The sequence below is a fragment of the Oenanthe melanoleuca genome, chromosome 7, assembly GCF_029582105.1.
Source record: "Oenanthe melanoleuca isolate GR-GAL-2019-014 chromosome 7, OMel1.0, whole genome shotgun sequence".
NCBI lineage: Eukaryota > Metazoa > Chordata > Aves > Passeriformes > Muscicapidae > Oenanthe > Oenanthe melanoleuca.
Window position 1 is genome coordinate 33,019,903 of NC_079341.1, and position 19,499 is coordinate 33,039,401.

The 19,499-nt window shown below is 38.9% G+C and overlaps 1 protein-coding gene across 3 annotated transcripts in view; it reads left to right on the plus strand.

Moving 5' to 3' along the window:
* Nucleotides 1–19,499, plus strand: part of KYNU (kynureninase) — a 57,864-nt gene that overhangs the window by 31,605 nt on the left and 6,760 nt on the right. For 2 of the 3 annotated variants that reach the window (XM_056496232.1, XM_056496233.1), the window contains 3 exons: nt 1,688–1,786; nt 2,521–2,594; nt 19,350–19,402. In XM_056496232.1, coding sequence (XP_056352207.1) covers nt 1,688–1,786; nt 2,521–2,594; nt 19,350–19,402 — 226 coding nt within the window. Of the gene's footprint in view, nt 1–1,687; nt 1,787–2,520; nt 2,599–19,349; nt 19,403–19,499 lie in introns of those variants that run through there. The other variant, XM_056496234.1, reaches the window with a different exon arrangement.

Consider the following 19,499-nt stretch of genomic DNA (forward strand, 5'->3'; position numbering starts at 1 on the left):
CTGTTAAGGTTTAGATCCAGTCAACTGAAATTTTGAAGTTAATGCCTTAAAACCCTACAAGAACCTACTCATTCACTGGCAATTGGCTTTAGTGTGCTGTAGCTGTGATCCAAAGCTGCTTTATCCCTGAATGAGAGCGTTCCCATCGGAATTCAGTGTGCCCCTGCCTGTCTGCTTTAGCTTCACCATTTCAGTTGATTTGTCTTAACTCAGTTCTCTGTGTCCCTGTGAAATCAAGCCACCATGGCTATTTACTGGGACTCTAGTTCCAACATTTAGACCATGCAAAGGCTATGGCTGTGAGTTTTCTTCCCATCGTTTTGGAGCGACTTTTCCAGCTGATAACTTCACAAACGTCTCCATTAGAATTAACGTGTCACATCTTCTTAAAATGCTGCTCCATACAAATTGTTATCTAGTTTATACAGAAGATTAAATATACCAAAGTACCGCTTAAATAATTTAGCTAAGATTCCCTCCATGCAAGAAACAGCAGGAGATTCTTAAAAAAACCCCTTTGTTTTATTATTGGACGTTGATTTTTCTGAAGCCTGTGCTCTCACTCTTATTCCTACCCTGCTGCTTGCAAGCAAGCTGTTTGTGTTTTAAAAGCAAAATGTAAAATAGCATTCAATTTGTAGTCCAAGCACAAAAAGCAGTTTTATTTCTGTGCTCTTAAATAAATAGCAAAGCTTAGAATAACTTTTTAGTTTAAAAATGCTGCCATCCAGTGGTTATTTCGTGAGTAAAACACTGACTTTTAGATCTAGAAGTCTCTCGTCCTTAGATGTTGGGTTCCCCTCCACCTTTTTCTCAGTGTCCTGTGCAAATTGTGGTTATGGCAAATATAAGACTTTTCACGGAGAAATTACAGAATCTTTCTTTTTAAGGGCAAGTTCTTGAAGATCAAGGCATTGCATAAGCTGCTGTCTCATCCATTTGGATTCCCAAAGAGCAAGGTCCTCCGTGTTTAAATACCAGGGACACCTTGAGCATGAATTTATATCAGAATGTAGTTGTTCATGGATAACTGGCATCATTATGACTGTTACTGTCCCTGCCTGGGGTTTGTTGTGCCACACAAGTGTTTATATTTATACATTTGTTCTCAATACTTGTTTCAAGTGATTCCACTTCACTGCACAATCAAATCCTCAGCAGTATAAATCCTATGCAAGCATCCTTGAAGAAAAATCACAGAACAATTGGTGATTTCTACATGTATCTGTGGTGTAGAAAACTTATTTCTTATAATGACTCAGAAGAGAGGGGACAGGACAGATTAATCATAGAAGGGTTTGGGTTGAAAGGGACCTTAAGGATTGTCTTGTTCTACCCCCCTGCCATGGTCAGGCACACCTTCCACTATCCCAGGTTGCTCCAAGCCCCACCCAATCTGATCTTGGACACTTCCAGCAATGGAGCAGCCGCACTTTCTCTGAGTGACTTGTGTCAGTGTCTCACCACCCTCACAGAAAAATATTTCTTCCTAACATCTAACCTAAATCTCTCCTCTTTGAGTTTAAATTCATTCCCACTTATCCTATCACTCTCTGCTTCAGTAAAAAGTCTCTAGGTAGCCTGCACATACTGAGAGCAAGTTAAGCTCTGAAGGAGTTCTTTTCAAGATAATTTCACAGTGATTATTATCTTAATAAGTAACCTAGTAATCATCTCTTTCCTGCAGGGATGCCTTGTCGGATTCGACCTGGCTCACGCTGTTGGGAACGTAGAGCTTCATTTGCATGACTGGGGAGTGGATTTTGCCTGCTGGTGCTCTTACAAGGTAAAACAGATTCATTGTTAGAGACTGTTTTCCATAATGTCACTTATGTCATGGGTCAGCAAACACGTCAGGTGAATGAGAGCTGCACCTGAGCTGCTGAGCAAGACTTGGCTGAATCTTTAAATTCACAACAGAGAGATGGACACTGACTTTAATTGTGCCTTTGTTATGAGTGGCTCCAAAAAGTAATAGTGGCAGTGACCTACAAGGTCTTGTGGATGTGAGAGGGATACTGGTGGTGGTTAAACATCTGCCCTGTGGACGTGGGAGCACACCAAGGTCTCACAGCTATAATATTTTATCAAGTGGTCCCTAAATAAGAGAATATTCTTGTCTAAACTTTAATAATTTCATATCACAGATCAAGGTATCTTTAGTTCCTTTGACTCCTAGTGAGATTAAAACTCGACAGACATAGTCAGATGAATTGTTTGATGACTTTGCTATATATAATATATATATAGCAAAGATATATTGAGCTGTTTCAGATGTACTTCAATCTTCTGGCCTGTTAGACTTCAAGTACCATATGTAAGCCAAGAGAGATGCTTTTAAAACTAATCTTAAAAAATATATCTGCTTTTACCTCCATCAGTACTTTGTGACAAATGCTAAGATCTCCATCTAGAAACCACTAGAAATGTTAAAATTGGTTTGTTTTATAGGTCAGGGTGAGGGAAGTGATGCTTTACAGATAATGAGCACAAATGTACATGTTGATTTATTCTTTGCAGTATTTAAATTCTGGAGCTGGTGGCCTTGCTGGTGCCTACATTCATGAAAAGCATTCCAAGAGTATTAAACCAGCGTAAGTATTTTTCTACTAATAAATTCCCAAGTAAAAAGTGCTATGAAGTTTAAATGGGAAAGAACTGTCCCTTTGAACTGAGATCTGAAAGTGAAATTCTGTTGATTCCTAGCCATAGAACATGGGCATGTGCATCTATGCATATAGAAGCAGAAGAAAATTCCTGTTTCAAGAAAAACCCATTGAGCTGATATTTGTTACTGGTTTATTGCTTCAATGGAAAGGGTAGTAAACATTTAGACAATTTGGTTATCTGACTTTGTTACTTCAGATGGGCTGTTTTACACTAACTTTAGTAAATATTGAAATTACTAATGCACATGCTCATATCTAAAATGCATTTCCTCCTTTAAGCATATCAGTTCTTAACTAAATAGAACCATAAAAGAGAGTGTTGATAATATTAAAAACAAGCATCCTAAATCATGTCTATGAGGCTGCTTAATATAAAGAGAATATTTAACATCTTCCTTTAAAAATGGATTTTAAATAATCATTGAAGTCTTTGGTTGGTGAACAAAATCAAAGACAGTTTCTACTCTGTGCCTAATAGCTCTTTAGTAGTGGCATGTTTTCATTAAAATTGTATCCAGTGGTAAAGCTAGGAAGTATTACATGGAGATCTGTTCTGAAAGACTGTATAATCCATGGAAAGCTGAGCTATCAGCTGAGGTTAGCTGCATTAACAAAAATACCTGTTATTTAAGCATTTTATGGCTATATCTATGTCTATTAAGAACAGTGGGATAAATATTTTTAATGCACTGACAAATGTAAACATTTTTGGCTGTAATGCTTGGAAAAACTGCTGGCACTTCCTTTTATTTTAGCTTGAAGAACACAAACTTAATTAGGTTTTGGAGACAAATAATATTGTAATAAGCAGCTTTGCTGCACTATGTGCTGGTTTCAGACTGTCTAGACTCCCAGGAGATAACAAAATAACGCTGATAAGTTCTTCTCAGTCACCCATAACAGAAAACTCATTAGGATGACATATGACCTGTTGTGAACTGATTCCAACCTTATATGTGAACACGGGCAAAATATACTGGATGTCTGGATGTTTCTTATGGAAAGGTTTATTCCTCCTCCCCTCTGCCAGGTGCAGGCATTGCTCCCAAGGCCACACCTGGTTGTGTGGCTCCCCTAGATCCTGGTTGTGGGGAGCTGGGAAGATGCTGAACAGTGAAAAAATGTGAAAAATTACAGAATAGCTATAGGTGGAATGAATAAAATATCAGTCTTTCAGTCTTTTTTCCCCCTTGATGACATTTTGGAACTTTTCTGAGGGTACTAGAATGGTATTGTAGGTAAGAGATAAGATTAGTTTTTCCTGAACCAGCTCCTTCATACATAGCCATTAATTTGTGTACTGAATCTGGGTACTGAATATCTTTAATGAAATTACCTATATGGAATAAGCTTTTCCAGCCTGGGGACAATTTAAGGATATGATTCCAAACTTCCTGCCCCGACTCTCTGCATTATTTAATCAGAGTTATTTAATATTTCCTGAGATTTGATAATCACTCATAAAATTGTTTGTAGTCCCTATGCCCAGGTTGCACTACTTTTCTTTCTTTCCTGCATCAACCAGCCATTTCAGGTCTCCAAATAAGGCACTGAGACAAAGGAGAATTTGTCTATGTCAAAGTATTCAATTGTATAGCTGATTTAAATGCAGAGCAATTTGCTGTGTGTTGTACAATCAAACAGAGTGGAATTTAACTGCTCGGGAAGTTGCAGGCTGCAGCTGCAGAGGCTCTGCCTGTCATCTGAATCAAGGATGACACCCAGTGGCCACACGACTTCAGGCACGAACAGGCACCAGCCACTTGTTCTTTGCACCTCAGCCCACACATAAGCAGGGAATTACATTCCAATCCAGCTGACAGCTTTTTGCCTTTTGAGCTGTCTGAAATACTAACTCACGGCTGGTTTTGGGTGAGTCACTTTTTACCCATCTTTATAAATTTTTCTAATTTATCTCATCCTTCATATTTCCTGCAAGTTATCGACTAGGTAGTTATTTTTATATGGAAATAATCTATTGTGTCTTAATGGGAAAATGTATGTTCTGACTGTAATTCAGAGAGGCAGAACATTTGTCTTTTACTGTCTGAGGCTGGGACAAAAAGGACTTACTGAAAATAAAACAGTTCAATCCAAAATTTCGTTTTTGAATCCCCCAAACCCAGCTGCTGCACATCACCAAAGACATTTAGGTATTTTGATTTAACTTCTCTTAATTTTGTGAGTATGCTTCTTTTTGTGCCCAGTTTAAGAAACTGGATTCCTCTTCAGCTGCTCCTTCCAACAACAAAACATTTATTTGCTGCTTTCTTTTAAAATGCAACTTGAGAAAGAGTTGTTTAAAGTATTTAATAGCCTTACCATCACTACATGAGGCCATGCCAGAGCTGTTTTCTGCTTTGGGGCTGCCTTACTGTAAACCTCCACAACCCAAACCTGATGTAAATCAGTAATATCTGGGCATGTCCCAGCAGACAAAAGGCAAACCAGTCCCACTCTTCTTCATGGGAGTGCAAGTTTTCCACAAGAGTTATAAAGCTGGTAATTGAGTATTTTGGAAAGGATTTATGCCTGAGGGCAGGGCTTGATCTTCAGATGAGATGGAGGCTGAGGGTGACACAGTCTCCTATGTCCTGCTGGTGTTTTGTGTCATTGCAAACACCATCCTGCAGTCCTGCAAACACCTTGGCTTAGCTTGGGATGGCTCTCTGATTCACTGCAGGGGCCATGGGTCTAGAAGTGACATGTTGTAACCAGCCCAATTAACATCTTTACCCAAGCATGTGGGGTAGTCCTTTGCTAGCCCCCATCTTTCTCCTTAGAGCAGTAAAAGTGAATCAATCTGACATATATGGGTCTGATCTATCCCCATTCTCCCATGATCTCACCTCCTTTGAAGTCTCTCTTAATACTCAAATAGCTTTTTTAATACCTGCTCTATATATCACAATGCAATATATTCCTGGCTAATTGTGTGAGAGTGATTTCTTTATGTGAAGGTTTCAAATTAAACAAAAAGAAAAAAAGAAAAAAAGAAAAAAAGAAAAAAAGAAAAGGACCTGGAGAGAGCAGAGCTATGAAATACTACTGAAACCATTGGGTCAATGCAGGCTGAGCCTGTGCCACCAGGTTTCCATGTGTTTGCAGAAGGGAGGTTTCCAACACAGAGAGAGAACTGAAGTGACCTATTAATACTGAAATTTTGCTTGTCTAGCTGTTTGAGCTGTTTAAGAAGAATCCCCATTTTGATTTTTGAAATTTTTTTCTCCCTCCATAATTCTCCATTTATAAAAAGGATAACTTGAATTACCAAGTAATTTAGCTGTAATGGAATGTGAATATTTGTGAGCATCTGGGGGAGAAGATGCTTGAGTCAGGTGTTCCCAGCAGGGTGTTTGCAGGTGTAGATGAACAACAGGCTCAGCTCTGCTGCCAGGTGGTGAAAGAGACAGGAGGAGACAAACTTGCAGAGCCCTGAGACAGTAAACTAAGTAAAAGTAAGGCACAATTTAAACAGATGAAAGGGAAATAAATGTATGTAAAGCAGCCAGGAAAATAATAGATAAACCCTGGCAGAGGATTAAATGAAAACTGTGCAGTATTTATAATGAAGGGATTTATCAAGACTTTAGCCCACAATAGCAGCAGGTAGTGTTTAAAAGGGAAAAGTTTCTGTGAAGAAATGCTGCATGTGCAGGAAGCAGCTGATGTCCAAAGAATGTGTTGGCTTTTACCACAGGATAAAAAAAAAGTTTAACAGAGCAAGAAGCAAAAAGATAATGATTCCATATTAGCTTTGAGGAACAGAAGGCATCTTCAGCCAATTTCTTCACAGACAAGGTGAGATATCAGCCCTTTTTCTCACACCACTTCCCCTTTTGATATTTTGATGCCAATGAAAATGCCAGAGCACAAATAGCTTCCTGCTACTTCTTTATAGAGACCTGCACAGCTTTTTTGGTATGTGAGCTCTAACCCTGGTGTCAGATAAACAGAAATATGCTACTCCAGCTCCTTATACTTTCCCCTCTCATTTTTTCCCAGTTGCTCTGGATCCCCATCCTGGTCCAGTGCAAACTTTCTTTCTCCAGAAACTGTTTTGCAAGAGGTTACTGTACACCTTCTAAGACTGAAGTTCCTGCTGAGTTTTTCTTTGCTCATTTCCTTGATTTATTGGGAGATATCACATTAGTCTTTTTTTGAGTTAGAGTCACATAATCCCCAAAATAAACAGCTGAATCTTCTGTAAAACTGCTGAAAATAATGTAACTTTGGAGGAACGTGAGTTGGAAGCAAAGGACAGTCATAAAAGGATTTGGAAGGTTGTTTTATATCTACTTTACTGGAAAGAACTAATTCTGATCTTGTTATAATGCTTCTAGGAATCATGAGATTGTAGAATATTTTGGTTGGGAGGGTCCTTAAAGCCCATCTCATTCCACCCCCTGCCATGGGTAGGGACTCCTTCCACCATCCCAGGTTGCTCCAAGCTCTGTCCAAAGTGGTCTGGGACACTTCCAGGCATGGAGCAGCCACAGCTTCTTTGGGCACCCTGTGCCAGGGCCTCCCCATCCTCACAGGGAAGAATTTCTTTACTCAGACTGAGTCTTCTACTCAAACTTTACTGATATAATAGGCTAAGGTGGTCCATTTCTCACAGATGCCTTGAATTTGTCCCCTCTGAGTATCTCAGCACTACTGGAAGCTTTATCAGAACAGAGCTCCTTGTCCTGGTCAAGGAGAGGATCTGGAGAAGCAGGAGACTGTAGGGAAGCTGTGCTGAGTGCAGCCAGGTGGGAAAGTCACTGGTGACAGATGGCAGTGAACATGCTTCCAGAAGGGCTCTCATGGTGCTACTGGACTGAGACTGTGGGCTAATGTAAATAAACTACTCGTGCAGTGAGCACATGTCCCCTGAGTGCATGGAGTATCCTGTGCTAAGGTAGAAATGAACTGTTGCTTTGCCAAGGAGATGAGAGCAATTTAGCTCCTTGAGCTAATTTAGAAACCAAAAGTTAAAACCTCCCTTGGGAAGAGACTGTTTAGGAATAAAGCTATTGGCTAATTAGGCTTAATTGCATTGTCTTGGGACAAGTGATTTATTAGGCCAATCTAGAGCCATGATGGGCCTGCAGGGGTGTGTTCTCAGATTCACCAACTGCATGGCAAATATCCAAGAGCATTTTTTAACTTTGGAGTGAGTCTCTGGGAAAAAAAATGAGAGAGGTTAATGTGCACTCACATCATCTATTCCCATTCTTATTTCTTTGGCTTCTTTTATGTGGCTCCCATGATTGTCTCCTTGTTCTCTGTCAAGCATTTTCTCTCTCTTTTCCTTCAAATCCTTCCTTGTAATTAAGCTGTATCTTCAAGCAATCTCACCTCTTTTCTCATGATGAATATCCTTCTTGTTCTTTCCTTCCTGAAGGTCTTCCCCTTTGTTTTGTCATCCTTGCCCTGGTTGGATTTTAAGGTGATCTAAAGGTGCTGTGTGTGAACTCAGCACCCCTATGGGATAATTGGAGTGTGGAAGAAACATGCTGCTCTCATTCCCTGAGTGCACTCCAATGCACTTCTCCTCCTGGATCATGCTGAAGGGACATCCCTTATGCTGTGCCATGGTCCTGTCCCACTCCCAGCCTCAGGAATGAGAGGCAGGTGGCTCTGTTCCTTCCACATTTGCTTTCCTGTCTTGCCTTTCTCATCAGATGGTGTAAAACACAACTGCTCCAACACATGAAAAGAGCCAACTGGCTTAGCCTGATGGAAAGGTGAGCGTAGCCTGGGACGACTCTTACATCCTGTTAACTAGCAAGGAAGGGATCCTGGGGCTCTCCTTGGAGTCTGGATGGTTGCTGTGATTTTCCCTGGCACTTCAAAGGCCATGTGTTGTTAGCTGCCTGCTCTCTGTGCCTCAGTTCTCCACTTCCAGGCAGGTAGTTTTGAAAGCAGTTTGCTGTGTCTTGATAAGACAAAGCAGCAAGCTTCCTTCCCACTGAATGAATTTACAGGAATTCAACACTAGTACTGGTGAGTGCCAGTACCTCTAAGAAAATGGAAAGCAATACTTCTTTGCCTGCTTTTTTTAATAAGTCACAAAAAGAAGTGTTATTTCTACTCTTATTCTTATCCATTAATCTGTGTGTTTCTGCAGCCACCTCACAGAACCCCACTATATTAGGAAGAGAAGAGTGTATTTTTAATGAAAAAACCTCTAGTAAATCTTCTGCTGTTTCCACTAGGAGCTCGCTTACCTCTGTGCACAAATGTGCTGGAACTAATGCAATTTTGCATCTGGGATTTCCTTCTAGATGTTGACTCACTTTCAGTGTTTCATCATTTTTCACTTTTTCTACTTCAGAAATTTTGGAACTTTCTATGAAGCATTCCTCCAAAGATTCTTAGTTAAACCTATAGTCTGCACATGCCCTTTAAAAATGAGATTTGCTCATGCTTTTATATAGGTTCATTAGACCACAGTGGGGAATTGTGTCTAATTTCTCCTTATAGAATGTGCTTTGAGGTCATGGTATGGCTTGAAATTGCTCTAAGCTGAAAGCACCAACAAGAGCCTTTATGCTTTTGTGTCATTAATAGCCACCAGTTTTCTCCCCATTTATGTCCCCTGGAGTCTGCTCCTGTAATTGTCAGCTGTGGGTTCAGATGGAGTTTTGTGCCTGGGATGTTTCCCAGAACTATTTGTGTCCTGACCTGGCTGAACACCTCCCTGGCTTTATCTGCAGCTCTGGGGTCGCACATAGAGCTCGTGTTGTGATTCATGTCTCAGCCAGCACCCAACTCAAACCAGAAGCATTTTCAAAGGTCATTAAAAGGTCATTTCTCAGGTTAAGGAAATAATTCTGTCCTGCTACTTTTTGCTAAATTGGCATTCTGGATTTGTGCATGGGGGGATTATGAAAGGTTTTCTTTTTTTTTGTTTGGTTTATCACTTGTGCCTGTTTCCACCTGTTCATGGAGTTTCTAGTTCACATACTCTCTCTTTCTCCTGGTTAAAACTTCTTTTCAACTAAGGTGAGGTCTCACCAGGTCAGAAACCTTTATATTTTTCTTTTTCTTTTGTCTCCCTTAATCAAATCTATTTTATCTTGAAGTCCAGCAAAAGACATCCACAGCTTGCTGTCTTTTATTTCTTACCTATCTCCACATGTCTTTGAATCAGGAGCTTCCTGGAGGCCTTCATGACATATATTGTCTGTTCTTGCCCACTCTCTGTAAGCCATCCTTCCTCTCACTTTCCATTTGTGAAATACTTACTTTCACACCTCTTTGTCGCTGCTGGTAAATTTTTGCTGTCACAGTGACTACTCCTCATTTTTCACTGGAGTAATTTTCAGTGCTTGCTGGCAGCTGCCTCTTGCTGCCTTCCACTGTGTGGAGACTGCAGGGCAGTTCCTGCTGTAGAGAGCTTACTTAAGTGTCTGAAGAGGGGTTTCTAGAGAGATGCTGGGAGAAACACAGAATCTTCCCTTTCCTTTTTCTTTCCCTAATTTCTCAGTCAGCATGATATCAATTCACTGATCTAATCATACCAGTGCAACTGTTTTGGGAAAATGTTAGGTTCTTTCTGTCCCATGCCATGAAAAACAGTTGCTCCACATGAAGAATTATTTCTTTCTTTCTTTAGCTGTGTACAGATTATTGAGCAAAAATTTAATAGTTTCCTACTGAAATCTAGTTTTTCAGCATCCCTGTTCTCACTGACAGTTTTCTGAGATGACTTTCGAGCAACCCATTGTGAGCTAGTGCAAGGAGATTTTGTCAGTGTGTGTTGAAGGTCAGAGTTGCAGGTACAGTTATTTTCTGACAGGAGAATGAGTGTCTTTATTTGATGCTTCTCACCTGCTTCTGCAGTAAGAAGAGACTGGAGCTCCTGCAACTGGAGCTGGACCTCATGTCAAACATGGCATACTTACTTTGGACCTCATGTCAAATCTATTTTAGACCCCATAAGATTGTTAGTTTATGTGCTACTGAAAATTCAGGCAACTGCAGCCCAATAAAGAAAGGCCCCTGTGTCACTTTTTTCTTGTTTTCTCGTGGTGGATGAAATTTAATATTTTTGAAGATAAACTCCTAAAACAACTCTGAAAGATGCCCATTTCTGTTCTCCCTTAATTATTTCATGTCTTAGACTTCAGCTGAAAAGACTTCATCTGAGTTTTCCTCCTTCCGTATCACTTAGTAAATGTTTTGTAACACAACTACTGGATGCTGTGGTAAATTTGCTGGCACCTGAAACTGTGAATTCAATTAGTTCTAGCCACTGCCATAAAAGAAAAATATCTCATCTAATGTGGATTGTTTCTTGTTTCAGGCAAAGAGCAGAGGTGATAACTTACATTTTAGCTAATAAGGATTCTGGTATGAGAAAGGTCTTGCATTAATATTGTGATTACTCTTTTCAGAAACAACAAAGACCCAAGGAAGCGCAACTCCCCAGATCTTAAAAATTTTATATTATATTTCAGTCAGATGCATTTATTATTTAGAAATCTATCTAGATATCCTCCCCTGAAAGATTTATTCAAGGGATTGCAGAGACTGTATAGTGCAGTAAATGCATCATAGTAATCAAAACTATCCAAGTCTCCTTTAAGTCAGAACTCACATTTAAAAGCAGCTCTAGGAGGATTTGTTGCTTTCACATGTTTTTTTCACTTAATTTAATCTATTTGAAACAGCCTAGAAAAAAAATTATGGAATTCTTAAAGAATATAACGTGCTTTTTTTTCTTTCTAACACCATAAAATAATTGAGAGATACTCTGTACTTTATAAAAATCACTGAGAACTTTATTAATATCTCTATGAGTAAATTGGCTCCCTGCTTGATTTTTAATTTCTGGTGTTAGGCAGAATATTCAATTTCCCCTTACTAAATGTGTGAACATACTGTTGGCTGTATTCCCCCTTTTCATATATCTGATATTTGGCCAGTGAAAGTGTTATATGAGCACTTTGTGATAATAGTTGTTCGTAAGCTGATTTAACAGTTTTTAATTCAACTTCATTAGCCTTAGGGGGTTTGTTTTTTGTGAAATCTTCTCTTGGGATTTAATTTAGGCTCCCATTTTGTCTGCTGTTGGACCATACCTTTCTTTTGCCTGATTATGGCGAATGAAATTATTGTCCCTTCTCGCAAGCGCCTCAGAGGTTTGGTGGAGAGCTCTGTGAGGCTCCAAGGGGCCCTGATTGGATTGGCAGCATTGCAGCCATTCCTCTTCCCCATGCCCTGGCCACAGCAACTTGTTTCCTGCTGCAGAAGTGAACTCAATCTCCTTTTGTTTTGACCTGGAGGGGTGATATGGATGGACGTGTTGAAATTGGTGTATTCCCACTTGTGTCGAGCCTAACAGACTAACAAGGTAAAAATCAATCCAGGAAGAGTGTGTGCACCCTCTGTCTTCAAGTAGCCACGAGCTGCAAATCACCTTGTACTCCACTGACCAAACAGCCCAGGTTTTTCACCCAAGAGCCTCTCTAATTGTGGCAACAGTTTTGTTAAATCACCCACCTCAAAGAATAGCAAAGCTCAGGGAGCTGAGAGCTGCCCAGCTACTTTTGGAAAGAGGGTGATTACTCAAATCTAGAAGTTTCTTAATTCCATGCATTGCAATTGCATAGTCAAGTGTCATTGTTTAAATTATGAGATTGCATTTCAGGATTTGGGTTTTTGCTGTTAAAACTTGCTGCTAGGCAGAAAGTGAGTTTAGCTATTTTTTAACCAAGACAAGCCTCAAAATAGAGGAGAAAAATTGTCTCCCTTTAGATGGTACTGAAAATGCAAGCCTCTTAACAGAAGAAAAATGTCATGCTATTAGCCTCTAATACAATCACATTACTTTGGTCCTTTGACAAAGTAAAGCCTCATTGATATTAAATATGAAAAGTTACTACTTTCACAGTAGCAACTTTTCATAAGGAGTTTTGATTTTTTTTCTACTGAGTTCTAAGAGACTGGCCCATTAATAATATATGGCGCCTCTCACAAGTCACATATGCTTAATAATTAGGAAACATTTGTAATGAGTTGAAAAGGGTAAGGAAAGCAGCAGAGTGTGTGCAAGTCCTAAACTAAAGAAGGCTGAGGCTAATAATTACCTGGGCTTCAAAAGCTTTTCAAATCCTAACAACAGATCCTACTTAAAATTAACAGGCACTGCACAGAAAAGAATAATGAAACAAGTCCAAGCTTACCATTTGGGATAAAGGATAGCTAAAAAGATATAAGGGAGAAAAAAAAAAGGTCTTTAAATATAGCTTCTGGCAATCTTGGCAAGGTTTTCTGAAGGAGACTGTGAGAGTTAGGTTCGAAATATTGCTGAAGTCGAAGAGGGGTAGCTGCTATAACTCCCTTAATCCCCCGTGCAAATCCCAGCCCTTATAGATATTTACTGTGGGGCTACTCCTTAGCTGACAGCTTCTCAGTATGGGAAGAATTTCACCTACACAAGGGGGTTAAAATCCTTGAATTCTTGACTTCAGTGGTGAAACTGGGAGTTGCTTTTCCATTATTCTTTGTTTCGATTAAACAGACCCCTCATCATTTCAAACATCATTTGAAATGTCTTTTCTCCCTTTCAGTGAGCTGTCAGCAGGGAAGCTCTGGGTAGGAGCAGGACCCTGCTGGGGTGCTCAGTATGGAGAGGGTGGGGTGGAGTGGGATAACATTGTCCATCCATTTGGGTTTGCTTTGTTTCAGCATAGCTGTAAAATACCATGTGGAATTAAGCAATAGAAATATTGATTTTTTAAAATTTTTTGTAACCTTATCAGAAATGCCAGTTAAGTGATCTAGATCAAGAAAAATCTTAGATTCTGAAAAGGACAGAAACCTAACACTGGCAACAACTTTTGAGGGTGAGGTAATAATTTGGGGAAAGGCTGACAGGAGGAGAAAAAGCCAAGTGACCTCAGCTTTACCTCCACATACCCTTTCCTTGTCTGCGTATTAAAAAATAATCCTGTATAAAATGCTCCAAATAAATCTACCTCTTCATCCTTACATGGTCCTCATTGCTAAATATGTGAGCACATTTTTACAAATATATTCTCATCCCTCACTGCAGAGTTAAGGCAGTCCTGAGCAGAACTCCTAGAGATGAGGGCTTGAGGCATGGAGAGACCAAATGACTCATCAATGATCAGACAAGTCTGTGATAGCAAAGAAAATTGAAACTCCTCAAACTCCAGCCAGTGAGCCAAAAATATGCCATGCAAAGCAACGAGCAGGTTTTTCTGTTTTCTTAGTTGGTGTGTGTGTGTCATTCTATTTATTCTGAGTTTTGGCATTGAATTCAAAGAAACACAATCATGCTTATGTGCTTGCAATAAAATTAATGCCATAGAAATTAAATTAAAACATACAAAAATGCAATTAGAAAGCTGCAATAAAATTAATGCAGAGTAGAATGCAAAGGGTTGAGCCCAGCTGTTGAGCCTGGGGACCAGGTCTGTGCTCAGAGGTTGTGCAGAGCTGGTTGTAGATCTGGGTCAGAGTAAGGTAGATATGAGAGAACTGTTTCTGTGAGTTTCTGGGATTGACCTTTGACTGAGTGCAGCAGCATTAGGAGATGTTCCTGCTGAGGACCTGAATCCTGGGTACATTTCTTTCTTGTGTTGCATTACAAGGAGCCCAGGAAACTGGAAGAAAGTACCTCAAAATATGAAATTAAAATTTCACTTGAGCTGGAGATTCACATATGAATGTAAGGCATGTATAGACATGTTTATAGGTTACAGGAGCTGATTGTACCATTTGTTGTTTGGGGTTTGTTTGGTTTTTTTTTTTTTTTTTGGTTGGTTGGTTGTTTTGTTTTGTTTTGTTTGTTTGTTTTTTGTTTTTTTTTTGGTTTTTTTTTTTTGTTTGTTTGGTATGGTCTGGTTTGTTCTTTTTTTATCCTGGAATTTGAAATATGAATGTTGGGCTTTGGATGTGAACCACCATGCTCTCCTAGGCAGAAGGAGAATGGTCAAACATGGTCAGATGTGGATTGTTCCTAGCTCCAGGCTGGCTCCAGCCTGCAGACTTTCTATGTCCTGTTGCAGTTTAATTTCTAAGACCTCATGGGTGCTTTTGTCACACATTTCCTGCTAAGAGAGTGATATTTAAAACACAATTAACCTCTTTCCTCTCAACTTGTGTCACACTGCACTTGTGCCTGTTGTTTGCCCATCTTAGGTCTTTAGGCTGTCTTGAGACATGGATGTGCTCTTCAACAAGCCAGTTGTGCCATGGACATATAGGACAGCAAGAAACTGAACTTAGTGATTACTTTTGGCCCTTTCATTCTTTTCCCTGCACAAGGTGACTTTGCAGACATGGCATAAGATGTGCCTGGCTCTGTGTAATGAACTTTGGGAGCAGTGATAGGTCTCATTAACTCCTCAGATCTGATTCTTTCTCATGGCTGGAACAGCAGCATATAAAAATCAAACAAATCTTTGCCAACACCTGGATGCTTTTGCAAAATTAAAGTGATGTGTGAATGAAGAGCTTAGCTGCCACCCAGCAGTTACATCAGCTCCTTTGTGGACACAGCCTGGCCCCAAAGTGCCTGTTTATGATTTGGCTTAATCCATCCTTTCATAAACATAACATGCTTTGCTGGTATATGCTCCTAATATAATCTAAATAATGACTATGAAATTTCCAGCTCGCTTTGTGACCTGATAAGGGAGAGGAGACAAACTGCTCCATGCCCAGGGAAGCTGAAAGATGTAAAATCAAGTATTACAAATTTCACACTGTATTCCAGCAGCTTTTCAACTTGCCTTTCCCTGGATGGGAAATTATTATCTCACACAACATAATGACAGGATACTTCCAACACATTGCCCTGGACTGTAAAAGCTGGGCCACATTAATGGTATTTCCCTGTTTTCTGTATCACTACTCAAGAGTTTCTGTCTCTTTTTCTTGCTTAGAAGGGAAATGAGACCCATGTTGCTCCAGGCTGTAAATTATAAATGAGTAGCATGATCATCTGTAATGCTGAAGCAAAGGTCAAAGGAATTTTTCTGTATTTTTCTGTGTTCTTTAACTGGATCTTCTTTGATGTTTACACTGCACATACATCACGATCATTATATCCTGCACTCCTGCATCATTAATGCAACTACAAACGAGATGACTCAAGTTATGAATAACCAGTGCTTCAGTCTAATGCAGACAGATATGAAGGAGGAAAATGAGCTAAATAAAAATGCTTATTGAAGGGATTGTTCCCTGGTGTAAATGTCCTTAAAGAGAGTATGACTAAATAAGAGGATACTGTTCCTTTCTGCAGTCGTTTTCCAGCCCAGCAAACCTTTGTTCATTGATTTGCAAAACAAGAGTACGTTTTGGAGGGGAAAAAAAAAGATTAAAAAAACCTAAATAAGCAATATTTAATTATATTCTTGCTTGTTTCATGAAACTGAGCTAATAATAGTTTGCTTTAAATTTTATGTGCACGTGTAAAAATTCAGTGCAAAGACTGAAAGCGGCAGAATTCCCTGGGAATGTCTCAGTGTTGTCAAAATGTGAGGACATAGACAAGGTTGGATGCAACTTGGTCCAGTGGAAGGTGTCCCTGCCCATGGCAGGGTGGAAAGTGATGCTCTTCAAGGTGTCTTCCAACCCAAACCATTCTATGATGGCAATGGTTTTATTTGAGGAGTAGAATGGAACAATCTCTTTTAAAAAGTATTTTCTAACAGAAGTGGGATTAAGAACATGCTCACCTTGCAGAAAAAGACACAGCTAGTTTGGCACTAATTTACTCTCATTTTTGGCATGATTTCTCAATGGATACCAAAGATGCTTTTGCTCCAGGATGGAGAGATGCTCTCTGTGGAGGTGCTCCAGGTGCATCTCTGCTGAGCAGCCTTAAGAGGCTGCTGGGGGTACCTGGGACTGGCAGCAGAATGCTGCAACCAAAACCTATCCATCACTGAGATAAGAATTTTGATTAGTGATGTTTTAACACAAGGTCTCAGTTTGGATAAATTTGCATTTTTTAATTTATAGAGGAACATTTGCTAAATTAGACCTTTATCTCCTTAGACACTGATTTTTAACACACTTCCCACAATGGGTTTTATCTACCATGGGAAACACATAACTTGCTAACATATTTAAGATGTTTTTAATCACAAGAACATCATATATAAGGTTTTTTCAGAGCCTTTCACTTTATGTATTTTGCCAAAAGTTATGGATTGGAATTGAGAATCTCTTTAGATCTTGGTGCCTTTGTTTTTGAGGCAGGCACAGTTGAAATGGCGGCTGCAGTTCAAAATGCTCACTTTGCATGCAGAGTAACAACTCTTTAATAAGAAATTTTACTGCAGTAAGTTAATGTGCAGTTTTATTGCCTATTATTTTTAGTGAGCATTTATAAAGCGTTATGTTTGGGGTTTAACACCTTAGATCTCTCCCATCACAACAGGTTGAATTTTGGCATAGCGGTGGCAACCTTCATTTCAAAATTTTCACAGAAAATTGTAAACAGCAAATCGCTGTAATTTGTGAAGATTTTGTTAATTTCCACACTTTGAAGCCTGTCAACTTAAATGTCAAATAACGTGACATCCATATGGACCATTAGATCAATGAGAGTGTAGGACCAGAGCTGCCTCAAAGTGCACATCCTGCACTGACACCTCTGAAGCTCCAGAACAGCCAAAAGAGAAAAAATAAAAAAGAGGAAAAGCAAATTGTCAGATTATGGTAGGAAAGGGCAAGACAGCTAAAACTGTCTTTAAAAAAAAAAATCCTTCATTCTGTCATTTTGGAAAAGTTTTGAAATTTCACTTTCCAAGTTGCCTCCGTGGTGCTGCAGCTGAGCTCTGGGTGGAAGCCAACTTCAGAATTAGCGAGTTTTGAGCATTCAAAGTGCAACCAGAGAACTTTTCATCAGCCCTGATCTGGGTAATAGTCTGATTGATCTGTGTTTTGTCTTTGCTTTCTGGGTGTGGTCCAAGTGGAACAGTGTCTCCTCCTTCTCATGGATTATTAGTCCAGATGTTTTATTTCCTGTTGACTTGTTTTCTGCTTAAAACTTTTGAAATTCATAGAGAATGTGTGCCATTGATATCAATAGATTGTTGCAGGAACATGCAATATTCAGGGTTTACAGTGCAGTGTTGTCTATATATTATAGAGTTCCTGTAAAATAACTGAAATATCTTTTATGATTCGAGGCATCAGTAACGGAGTCACTCGGGCAGAGGCTCTGTTGTACTTTATTTGGGGTGTACTCATTTTGGCAATGTAATATCTCATTTAAAATGGATGTATATTGCACTATTAATTTTCATGGGTCTCAGAATAATAAAAACATCATGCAGCAATAAAGAAAAAAAGTGCCTTTTCTGTAGACTCTCTGTTTAGATGCAGCACACAGAAGTAAACATAAAACCTGTGTTGTTATACAGAAATATGAACTACTTTATTTTACACTTTGCAGTATTCATATAACAAGTTTCTAACTCAAATGTGATCTTAATTCTGCAGAGCTCAGATCTTTTAGGCAAACTACAAAATGCTTCTTTATGGAGGGGCCATGACTTTCTTTTCCCTATTTGCTTCCAGGAAGGCTTACCTACTGTGGCCTTAACATATAGATTTTTTTTATCACTTTAAGTTCTGCCAGGCTTCACTGCTAAAATTTTGTTATCTGGCATAGGGAAGACTGAGCAAAGCCTTGGCAGAAATGGTGTCCAATATGTCCAGTCCTGCAGAGCTGAGAAGTTCAGGAAAGAATCTGTGATGGTGACTTCTTGATATTGTAAAAACATTGATACAGGAGAATCTCAAGTAGGACTGGCATTATTAGTCACTGATATCACTGAATTAAGAGGTGGAGAAGCCAAAGGAGGTGAGGAAAAACTCCCTGATTTTGCAATATTGGTTCTATCTACAGTGCCCTGGCAGTAGGTGATCCAGTGCATACAGCTGCTTTAGAAAACTGCCCTCAAACATATTTTCCATTAAATATGAGTTAATAATTTAGTGTCCTTTTAATGACAGGCATATTTTTTTTTTAATAATTGTATGAGTTTTGTTTGATTGTTTAAGTTTTTTTTTTCTGGAGATTATCTTAAAAAGATATTACACTAAATTGGTTTGGGTTTTATTTTAAAGAAGGTTTTTTGAAGAATAAATTTAGTTCAGGAAAATATAAATGTATGCAGCATTTACACTGGGCTCACAGTAAGGACAAGGCAATGCCCACACAATCCTCTTTCCAAGGTCTTCTTGTCTGCTGCTTGTGCACCAAAAAGTCCTTTTCTTGGTGCAACTAAGTCAGATTTTATAGCTCCTTTTAGCTTTCAATATTCATTAAGCCAAGTTTAAGAGCAGGGGGAGAATAGTTTGAATTTAATGTCTTGGAACCAAACAGTGGAAATACTTCTGTACTATTTTTTGTTTTGTGAAATGAATTCAGAGAAAATGGATATTGTTGAAATCAATAGTTAATTGAAAGGTGTGATGTGTTTTATCATTTGCAGTAAAAGAGAAACTCTCAAATGGTAATGTTAAGTTTTTAGTGCTAACTCTTTATAGAATTTATTGCATTTTATGTCATTGTAAGAAATAAAATGTATTATTTCAAATGTATATATTGCTTAATATCATATAATTCTTAATACTCAAAGTTAAATTAAAATACATCAATTTTTTTATTAATTTAGTTTCTTAAAACAATTTTAGGCTAATCGGCTGGTGGGGCCATGACTTCAAAACACGATTCCTCATGGAAAACAGTATGTACTTACACACTCTCAATTTTACCTTATTTGATTTATTTATATATAAACAGATTCACTTTTGTAGCAGTTTGGGAAAGAAAGGATAGAATTT